The 11,611-nt window shown below is 33.7% G+C and overlaps 1 protein-coding gene across 10 annotated transcripts in view; it reads left to right on the top strand.

Moving 5' to 3' along the window:
• The window catches only part of PRPF40A (pre-mRNA processing factor 40 homolog A), a 53,549-nt gene that overhangs the window by 1,879 nt on the left and 40,059 nt on the right, over positions 1 to 11,611 (top strand). For all 10 annotated transcript variants that reach the window (XM_043576742.1, XM_043576740.1, XM_043576739.1 and 7 more), the window contains one exon: positions 165 to 296. In XM_043576742.1, the coding sequence (XP_043432677.1) occupies positions 165 to 296 (132 nt within the window). The remainder of the gene's footprint in view (positions 1 to 164; positions 297 to 11,611) is intronic.

Below are 11,611 nucleotides of genomic sequence, written 5' to 3'. Positions count from 1 at the left end.
GTATGTATAGTGCATTTTGTTTGTTTAAGAAAGTGTAAGTTAATCCAGTAATTGAATTACACATTGGCCTAATACGCCGCTGCACATAACCAATTTGTTGAAATCAGATTTTTGAGAAGCATTTATTGTTACTTGCTAATTTTTAAATTGTCCCTATTTTTCAGATGGGGCACCCTGGCATGCATTATGCCCCAATGGGAATGCACCCTATGGGTCAGAGAGCCAATATGCCTCCTGTACCTCATGGAATGATGCCGCAAATGATGCCCCCTATGGGAGGGCCGCCAATGGGACAAGTAAGAATGTTTTTGTTTTATTTTGTATTTATTTGTTTATTTTTGCCTGTGGTATCATTGTGTCAAGATTTCAAAATCCGGGTGAATACTTGCAGCTGTTTAAGGATTAGCTTATGCCAAAATAATGTCAAATAAGTCAAATGCTGAGTGATGACACTAATCAAATTTTGAATGTAAGGAGAAGCCTCCTGTATAAAAGATTTATTTTCTACCAACAACAGAATTCAGTTCTTTTATTAAGTAGCTGTATATGTAGTCTTTTTAATTTAATAACTTTCTTTTTCCTATTATGTCAATTGAAGTTAATGCTTGAGTAGTGAATATTATAGGTCAACATAATTTATGTCCGTGGACCATGTAAATGCATAGAGTCTAAAAAAACAGAATTGTTTAGGTCTTGGCTTAGAATAAAGTTGATTCCTGAAATAGCATTCTCTTCTGTGTGTGTGTGTGTGCGTGCGCGCGCCCGTGTTGGGAATAGAATAGGAAGGTTCTACTCTAATTTAATTCTTCATTAGGACAGTGCCAAATAGGTGGTTCATTTTCCACTTACACTGTTTTGTTTTGTTTTGTTTTGTTTTGTTTTGTTTTAAATGCTTATTGCTTCTGCACTCCTGCTTTTGAGCTGTCCCTTTCATTTCCAGTATAAATTGTAAACGGATATTTTGTGGGAATGATTTGGATCAAAAGGTTTTAATGCTGACTCAGTGAATTCAGTAGAACTGAGTTCCTAGAGAAGCATCCAAGAAAGGTAACAGGTTCAGTTACCATGAATAATTTTATGCCCCCTGTCAGGTTCTGTGATACATATTTTCTTTGTTGGTTGAGTTCTTTCCATTTTAGTATCTATAAATCATCAAAAATTTAGGTTGATAAAATATTTTGGAAAGCCAATTAGGTATGGTCTTTCTGCTAATTAATACTGTTTATGCTGATAATCACTTGAGCCTTGATATTTTAATTTATTGGTGAAATTATAGTGGAGAAAGGAGTTTGCTCTGTGTCTTTCTCTTTTTAACTTAACCTTAGGAGTAGAAGGGCTTAATGTCAAGTGGCTTTCTTCTTTATTTGGAATATAGCCCTTAAGTTTGTATAAAAATTTTTACTCAAAGACACCAGGCCCCCAAAATTCTGCTGGGAGGATTTTTGTTTGTTTGTTTTTTTAATAAAAGAACCATTTATTCTGTGATTCTAGAATAACACAAGATTTAAAACTCCCTTAGGTGATGGAGAAACAATTCTGATTCCTCTTCTGTTTCTCTCCATCTGTAAGCAGCAAGGAGCTCTTCTGGTTTTCTTAGTAGAGCTGCTCTAACTAGATAATGAGCTTTAAAAAATATTTATTCTTTAAATGCTCTGGTTCTTATTTAAAATTAGTTTCTTTCCACAGAAAGATAAAATAAAACAATTTGCTACTGCCAGATGCTTCTCTCTTTTCTGGGGCCTTCTGTTTCCATTGGGCCAATCAAGGTAAGTTTTGCAAGGGATTGACCTGCTTACCCTTGCTGTAATGGTGCTATTGCACTACCAGACCAAGACACCAGCTAGTCATTTCTAGTAAAATGCAGATTTTATTTATTTTTTTTAAGTACTTTTGTGTATCTCATTGACATAAGCTAGTCACAGTTTGCTTTATGGCCCTTTCTCTTTAGCTGTATCAGTGACCATCTTCCTAGTAAGGTTACTTGCTATCTGGTACACGTCTGTTCAAATCTTTTGAATTTTACCTTGTGGTTTTCTTTTTCCCTAGACCAGTGTATGCTATGTATCTGTAAGTGTACCTGACTATTTAGAAGTTTAAAAGTCTGTCTCCCTCTTGGCTCTTGTTAGGATCATGAATGAATGGATGACTTAAGAGTCCAGCTCTGAGGGTCCCAAAAGAAACTCCATTGTTTTTCCTTAAAATTAGATTGTTTCTTTTTTTCTTCTTAATATCTAACTTATATGGGACCCAAATTAGTAAAACTAATTCTTATTTGAACTTTGGTAACAGACTAGGAGGGCATGGATAATTTAAATTCTCAAGTAATCTAGAAATCTAATTTAAAGCCCTGTAAGCAACTACCTTAAAGATAAAAGTTGCTAATTAGCAAAATTGATCTTTTTTCTGCATATCATCTCTTCTGTCTTCCCACTTAGAGATATTAATGGTCAGAAGATAATGAGAAACAGTAGGGTGCCTATGTAGTTCAGTGTTGTGACACAAAGTTGGTAGGGTTCTGCCATTCAATTTTAAAAAGTCAATTTACAGATTTAGACTTTGGGACTGAAGGTTATGGAACCTTCATGTATATTGCCTAGTTCACATTAATACCTCATTCTGGGACCAGCTGAAGATGAAAATTGGTGCCAGTCTTACTTGCTAAATCATTCTGGTCTTTGGAATGTTAGTGAACATGACGTGAAATTTTAAAACTTGTTTGTAAAATAGTATGCTGACTGGACAGAATACCCACGTATGGAGCCAGAAGTCGTAATTTTTTTGATGCATCAAGTTACAGGTTAAAGGAGTATTATGGTTTTCTTAAAGAGTTTTTTTATTTGTTTTTATTCAGGAGATAACCTACAGTGCCCCTTTTAGAATTCAGGCTGAATCTATTAGTACTAAAAAGTGCATTTCTTTCAAGTTTATATCAGTTATCTGTTGTATAGGTTAAATTTGCCTCTTACTGTATGTTAACTTCATGTGGGAAAGTTGTTCTTCTGCTTTTACAGGATTATAGAATCTTAACAGCTGGAAGGGACCTTGAAAGTTGTGTAACCTTTAAATAATATGGAAATTAAATAATGGTTTATCACTGGTTAAAAAAACCATTATAAATAATTTCCCTGCTTGCTGGCAGTACTCAAAAATTTGCAGTAGAGATTTGCCTTAAGATGTGATTATATGTGAGGCCATCTTCTACTTATATAGTAAGTAATGTTTTGCTTTTAAAATGTTTTCACATCTAATTTTTGTTGTTCTTTGTACACAAAGGACATGCAAGTCCTTCCTTTATCACAGGTGATTTTGCCTTCACTGAAAGTCCTTCTAGCTCGCTCTTTTTTTCTTTTTTTAATTTTTTATCTTTCTTTTAATGAGAAAAGTAGAGTAAAAGACTAAACTTTCTCAGCTCTAACAACCTATGGTTCAATTCAGATCATTTGATAAGAGTAGGTGATAGGTCTGAGATATTATGGGTTGATGTGGAAGTAACAACACTTTTATTACTGCCTCCCTAATTCTAATTATTCATTACTTTTTGGGCTCTATTCAATAAATTGATAAATGAATCGTTGCTTTTTACAAATGAGTTTGATTTTCTTGTCCTTAAATTGAGTAAGACAAGCTTTAACAGATCTTGAGTCTATTCCTGCTGCCATCTGGACCCAAGCAGTTACACTCTCATGCCCAAGATGCTTTTAACTTTTAGGGTTTTTTTGTTTTTGTTGTTGCTTTTTTGTTTTGTTTTCTGTTTGTTTTTGCTTTAAGCTGCCCCCTCAAATTCTTTTAGATTTCAGCATGTTGTCTCCTTGCCCAAGAACCTCCAGTGTTTTTCTGTACCTGTATATTGTCTAAATTTCACAATTTAACTTCCAAGACTCTCCCATAGTACAGTTCAGTGCATGATTCTGAGCTGCATGTTTTCACACTCCCTAATTTGAAACCAGGCTGGTCTTTTTATATCTTGGGTGATTGAATCAGTTCATGACTGAGCTCATGATGTTCATGCCCTCCTGCCCACAGCTCACTACCACCATGAACTTTTCTTACCTAAGTTCTACCATTTCAAGTTCTGCTTTCTCTCAAAGATCCTCAGCAATAACTTTGTCCAGCATACACCTCCCATTCAAAATATTAAAATAAAATCCTATGAAATCTGCCCACAACTCTTACTATTTTGGTTATTTGGGGATTTAGTTTTGATTTGTTTTGTTTTAATAGTTTAATTGCTCTGTCTTTCCAGCAAGTAATAGACTGTAAGCTCTTAGAGGGCAGGACCTGTGTTTTCTACTTTTTAAGAAGTCCACAGGTGCTGAGCACAGTTCTTGGCACAGCATGGGTGCTCAGTAAAATACTTGTTGAATGAATGAAACAAAAACATACTCTTTCGTACATTATAGGTCTTGAAGATAGTAGTTGTTACATGTGACTATTTTCATTGGTTACTTGTGACTTTACATTGTTACCACTTCTTAGTGTATGCCTCTCTACAGTTGCTTTTTCATTTGATAAAAATGGAAGATAAAATGAAGTAAATAATTTTTGTTTGGTGAATAAAGCAAAAATATTTATTTCCTTTTATTTTAAATTATAAGCAAATATATTTCTATCAGTATGATTTATTGATCGTTTTTTTAAGACGTTAATTTTTCCATACCCTAAGGGAAAATGATTTGGAATATAGGCCTTCCAGAGAAATCCAAAGTGTTGGGTGTCTTAGGTTTTTCTGGCTGATTTGACCAATTGATTTGTTCCTATTGGTTTTGAATTACCTTTACTTTTGGGTATTTAGAGAATCCATGCCATTGAATTGAATGTTAGTAAGTGACAAAAAGCCTTTTTTTTTTTTTTTAAGTTATTTGCTCATGATTGTTGAATCTCAGTAACTTTCTATATGCATTTACGTTATCCAGGCAAGTAATTTTTTAAAAAAATAGATTGAGCTAGAACTAATGTGTTTGTATAACTTCTCGGCTGTGTGTATGTGGTTAGATTTTGATGAATTTACTAACGATACTATTTTCTTTAGATAGTATTTCAGTTAAATATGAACTTACCTATTCAAAACCCTTAGCTAGAGTAGTGTTTGTAAGTATGGAGAATATTTGGAGAGCTCTAAGAAGACTATAAGTGTGGAAAAATGAACTGTGCCCCTCTTCTGCCTTTGACATTCAAGGGCAGAGTATTCTAAAGATGTTGAGAAGTCTTGCAGAAGCCTTCTGAAACCATTTTTCTCAGTGTTTCTTGGTTTTATTTTACCATCTTCTGCTCCCCCACCTCCCCAGCCTTCTTTACCTCCCTGTTATGTGTTTATTTTGCTTTGTCTAGCACATTGCATGGAATTAATGTTGCATGGAATTAGCATTTTGTGAGAAATGCTATTATTGGGGCTGTTTATTCATTTAGTCTGGTCTTTAGGAGGAAAAGGCAACATCCAAATTAGTATTAACAGACATGAATGAAGCATTGTAGAGTGCAACGAATGTATTCATTGAGTAACAGGATTAAAAAGGAAAGAGAACAAATCTCAACAGGTTAACAGGTTGACTTTTAATTGGGTTTGTTAGAAAGGTCTGTGACATGACTTAGAATCATGAAATTGTATATCAATAGCTAGGTAAAGATTTGGTAGCTGTGTGTATATATCCTATAACTCTGTACTAGGATGTTTGGTTTTTATGTAGAGAAATAATAGAGCTAAGTTGAAGGTTTATGAAAGTAAGAATGAGTAGATGACTGTCTCATATGGAAGTTGTTAGTCTTTCATTCTTTCTTTCTTTTACCATACCTTCATATTACTTTTAGTCAATAAGCATTTAAGTCTTCTGGCTGTGATGTTAAAATGAATCTATATATCCTGTACTGAATACTTACAGGCATTCCTCACATGCTTGATTTTCTCATCTTCTAACTGATGGCTGTCGTGTTACTCCAGACATTTGGAAGTTTTGTGGAGATGAATCTTTTATATTTGTTTTCTTTCTCTGGTCAAGTAATCATACATTTCTTTTGCTTATTAAAGAAAAATAAATTGTGGTTAGTGGTTACTAAAGATAATGATGTTTTGCATGATGGGTTTGAAAGAAAACCTGCTTCTAATTGCTTCTTTTTTACTTGGTGTACAGTACACCAAAAGTGGAAACCTGAATCTTCTCCAAATCTGGGTGATGCTGCTATGTCTGTTAAAAGAGTAAACCTGCCAGCAAGTGAGGACTGTTTTCAGTTGACAGATAGTTTGCTTTATCTTCAGCTTTGATCCACCCTCCCCCCCCCCCCCCCCCCCCCCGCTTAAAACTCATTTATCTTAGACTTAAAAAAAATGTTCTCATTACAATACAAACATAATTTTTTACTTGTTAGGTCCTCATCTTCTGTTGAGGTTAAGATTTTTTTAAATTATCTTTTGATTCATGTATGAATATTAAGTTTCTGTTCAGAAACATAGACTTGGTATAATTTCTTTGGCCGTGTGATACAAGAAAATAGTTAATTCTCTGAAAGGTGATTTTTTTTTTTTCCAGTAATTTTGAGGTCATTATGTATTTGTTAGCATATATTTGTTAAATACAATGGAAAATTTCTCTCTCCTATACAGAAATAAGAATTGGTCATAAAGTTGACTAATACAGGTTAAGTTTCTGCTGTGTCTGTGTACCTGTCCTCTGCACCAATAATATGTACACAAATGAGATGTGCTCTGTGTTGTAAAGATGCCCACAATTGAGAGAAAACTAAAAAATAAAGTTTCATATAAACAATCTGTAATAATTTAACTAGTTACAAAACTGAATCTAGTTTAAAGGGGTAGGAGATAGTAACAGTTGTATGTCCCTCTATACTTGAATACCAGATGGTTTATGTTTGAAAGAAGGCTTGGGTGACTTTTTAAAGGAAGTTTTAAAATATAATTCTGTATGATTTGAGACATCACAGTTTGTTTGTATCCCTAGTCTGTGTTTAGAGCTTTTTAAAAATTAAAATTAGTTTATTTTCATTCAACTCTGTTTTTAAGTTTTTGTGTCATATATCCATACCCAGTAGTTTTCTTTATATTTTCTTTGCCCTCATTTAAGTTTGGAGTTTAGTAAGAGATAGTGGGCTAAGTATCAGTTAACAATGTAAACTATTTACTTGCCCTTTTGCACATAATTTTCTTTTAAGGTTTTAGGAAATAGGGTGGTGATGCCTAATCTGTATTAGGATTGTAATTCTAGCACCATCTTTGTATATAACTTTGGAGATTTGATCCTTTTGACTCTGAAAAGTGAGTTGGCTACAGGATGAATGTCTGATTTATAGATGGCAGTAGTAAGGCTCCGTGAATGAAGTGATTTGTCCAGTGACATTTCAGAGCCAGCACTAAATTTGATGCTCAAAATGCATTGCCTTATTACACATGTTGATTCCTAGCAAAGATGATGATTTTACATTATTTACTAGGTATCTTTAAAGAACCGAGGTGCCGATCTAATAGTTAGGGAATAGATGAGAGACTGGGCAATGTAAGAGAAACTTTGATGATCTTACTTGAAGGAGAGCAGTTGTAATAAAACAGCTGTATTTATAGAGCACTGTTCTGTGCACCTTCCATGCATTGTTCCATTTGATCCCTATAGCAGTCTTAATAGATGAGTGCTATTTTCCCCCAGGTTATAAGGAGAAAATTGAGGCCCAGATAGGTTATGTAAATTAGCTCAAGATCACACAGCTGGTAAATGGCCATGCTGGTATAGGAATTCTGGTAGTCTCACTCTAGACTATACTTCATAGCTATACTAGACTGCTTCCTTGTATAGCAGTAGGCGATTATGTCATTAAGCTAACCTCCTTAGATTCTGAAGGAATAGTGTATACTTCAGCAATTCTAAACTATCCAGGTTGAGAGAATTTAGCAACCTAAATCCTGGCAATTAAATTATTAGACTTTTAATGGTTTCATACTGATGGTGCTGCCAAGTGACTGGCCTAAGTTGACACAAATCATCTCAAAAAAATTCAAATGGGTTGAAACATACATATCTATATTATGTGTATCCTAAAATTAATGAAACGTCATGAATGGTAAGGTTCTATTCCAGTTTGTGCAAATGTAGTCTATTTTTTGTTTATCTAAATGTAATCTCAGAAAATGACAAATGTCTTGAATTTATATATAATTGTAGATGAAGAGGACTTAAGTTAAATAATTGTCCCAAAATGCAGCTACTTATTATTTTGGGTTGTTAAGGATATACTTTTTAAACAGAAGTATTTCTGTTTATTTCTAATCAAATGAATATCTGCTTACATTCAGAGATGTAGTTTTTACAGTTTTTCACTGATTAATTTTTTGCATTCATTCGTAAGGTAAGTTAGTGGTATAAAGGATCATGGTTTTTAAGTATAAGACTTAATACCCTCTGTGTACTTATTTGTGGAATTTGACTTTAACACCACATTTAAGAGGAACCAAATAAAAAGGCAATCTAATTTTTTATGGGGTGCTTGAGTGGCTCAGTCGGTTAGACACCCGACTTCAGCTCAGGTCATGATCTCACGGCTTGTGAGTTTGAGATCCTCGTCGAGCTCTGTGCTGACAGCTCAGAGCCGGGAGCCTCCTTCGGATTCTGTGTCTCCCTCTCTCTCTCTGCTCCTGCCTGGGAGCCTGCTTCGGATTCTATGTCTCCCTCTCTCTCTGCTCCTGCCCCGCTTGCACTCTGTCTCTCTCTCTCTCAAAAATGAATAAACATTAAAGTATACTTTTTAAAAAGAGCAATCTAACTTTTTAGATCATCAATTTACAACTTCAGGTTTGCAGAAAGAATGGTTTTGAATAATCAACAAGATTTAAAAAGTTAATTTTTAGACAAAAATAGCTTAGGTTGTGTGATTTCTTTCCAGCAGGAAAAACTTCAGGAAATAATAATGAAGAAAAGAACTTTTGAAGTGCTCACGTGAAGATCTTCACTTTGTTTTGATATCATAAAACAACTGGGCTAATTTAGTTTACATTTTGAGCAACTAATGTGTTGTAGCGTCGATGGAATTGCTTTTATTACTTTACCTTTAATTTTAAAAATATCTGGTAAAGAATGAAACAGGCTTGATTTTATCTAACATTAGGAACTTCCCAAATTGGGATGCTAAGAATGAGCAGATTGTGCAGTGCTCCCCAGTTTCTACTTGGTTTTTTTTTCACACTGGTATTTCTTCTGAGGACATTGTGATAAATGATTAAACTTGTTATTAAAAGAATAGAAATACGCATAGAAAAATTTTTATATAGTATATATACATAAATGGTTGGCCGTTTATGAATAAAGTATGCCAAGTAGAATATCTGAATTATGGTTTTAAGAAGTGTCAAAGTGTCCATAAAATTCAGATATTTAATATTTTAGACAATTTAACTTATGGCTCACATGTATGTGTTCTACCATTCCATTTTCTTCTGTTTCTGAATAACTAAAATTTTGTAATTATAATAATATATTCTCAAAAGTAGCTAAAATTGAAATTTGTGAAGCTCTACATGACTCTGATTTTCTAGTGTACTTTTCATTAAGCTTATATGGACTACTGCTTTGTAGCTTCGAGAATGATCTGGCTGATGGAATTCATAGTGGCATCGTTGTAGCAACTGTGTTAAGAATTTTTCCTTCAACTATTTTGAGTCAACATCCTATTTTCATTGAACTTAAGATGCTATTAGTGGTAAGATACTCCATTATATGATGTGCCCTTAGAAAAAAAACCTAATGAGAAGTCTAAAATACTCTTCAGATAAAGCTGGGAGACCAAGGGGCTGTTTAGTCCCTTCATGTGAAGCAAGAAGTAAACCTGCAGAGGGACAACAAAGTAACTTCTGAATGCCTCAACTTTGGTTATTGGGCCGAGGGAGGGAAAAGTCACTTCTGAGGGTTTGAACCAGAAGTCTCATAAGCTTGCAACCTGGATCAGTTTATATAAAACAAAATATTGATAACTTAGAAATTTTAAATGGTATCATGTTGATGGTGCTGCCAATGACTGGCCTAAGTTAACACAAATCCTCTGGAAGAATCCAGATGAGTTGAAACATATATCCCCATATTATGTGCATCCTAAAATTAATGTTTAAAAAAGGAAATCGTAACATTTCCACAAAGTAGATTCTTTAGGCTTCGGGGAACAGGCTTTTTGTGATGCTCAGGTGTCTGGAAGAGTTTTATTTTGTCTAATACTTAAAATAGCTTTTCATAAGAATGTAGTATATTTCGTATTTATGTTTTTGTTCTTTAGCTTCATATTTAAAATATCACAGTTTTTGTCTAAAATTACATTAATAATCTATTTACTTTCAGATGCTCAGTTGTACGTAATTTAAGAATGTTTCCAGTGTTTGTCCAGTTGAACAAGCCTAACTAGTTGCTGCCCCTCAGAATTCACAGAGATGTTGAGGGAGAATTTAGCTTTTTATTTAACACTAAATCTCTATAATCTAATTCCATGCGTTTTAGTCTAAACGCAAATTTTCTAGCTGTTTTAAGATTTGAAGTGTGGGAAGAAAAACAATTGAGAACTCTGTCAGACTGTTTAATGGTTTTCAAATATTGTTTGCTTTAAGTGTCACTGGCCTGTTCTAGTCAACTTTTGTTATATGTAAGGATTTTTGTCCCTTGGTTTTTAAATCGGATTTGATCACTGTCTTCTGAAGTCAAGAGTATTTCAAATTGAAATTAGATTCATTTGTACTGCTACCATGTGGAAGTGTTCTGTTACATGATGGAGATTTTACCCCACTTAATGTCTTTAGTTGTTATGAGAAAATACTTCTTTCCCAAGTTTTCAAAGTTCAGCTTTTCAATTTAGCTTAGAATTCTAATTTTTCGATATGTTGACAGCTTTGGATTTTATATATAGACCATTTTAAGTACCAGGCTGTTTCTCTCTGTTGCCCAGTATGCTTCCTCTCATAATCAGTTATTTAGTACTTTAAGAATGCAAAACTACATTGCTATTAGCCTAAAGTAAAATTAGGTGTGAGTATATATTGTTGGGAGTAGGGCAAGGAGGGAACAAGCCTAGTTCTCATTTGATTGCTCTGTTTTTTTCTCTTAATGTATAATTATTTCTCTAATTCTTTTAGCCTGGGTAGTGGAAGCTTGTACTTTTGTTTTCAAATTCTGAACCTTTTTTTTTTTTTTCCCCCAACTGTTAATTTCGCCATATATTCCAAGTACTGGTCACATGTTTTCTGTCAGGTTCTTGTTTCATGATGTTTAAGCAATTTATCGGGTATTTTAAGGAACAGAAAACCTTTTTGTTTGTTTTTTAATCCATTAATACAATGATACTTCATTTTAATGGTACTTTAGTCTCGTTTTGCTCTGAGTTGATTTTCTCAAATAATAAAATTCAGTGTACAAGTGTTCTTATTACCTTTAGTAGACTTTATATGTTCCTGTTGACCAATATACTTGTTTGTATTTCCTATTTCTCCCAATTTTCATTTAATTTGAAATTAAATACCTACTTACTGTGTTCCAGTACCTATGATTATTATATACGATTTTTATCCCCCTCCATGTTTTTCTTAGATTTTTTCCTATTACAATCAAAGTTATAATGTGGGATTATACTAATATGGATG

This window comes from Prionailurus bengalensis, chromosome C1 (genome assembly GCF_016509475.1).
Source record: "Prionailurus bengalensis isolate Pbe53 chromosome C1, Fcat_Pben_1.1_paternal_pri, whole genome shotgun sequence".
In the NCBI taxonomy this organism is placed as follows: Eukaryota; Metazoa; Chordata; class Mammalia; order Carnivora; family Felidae; genus Prionailurus; species Prionailurus bengalensis.
This window is presented reverse-complemented; position numbering and strand designations above follow the sequence as displayed.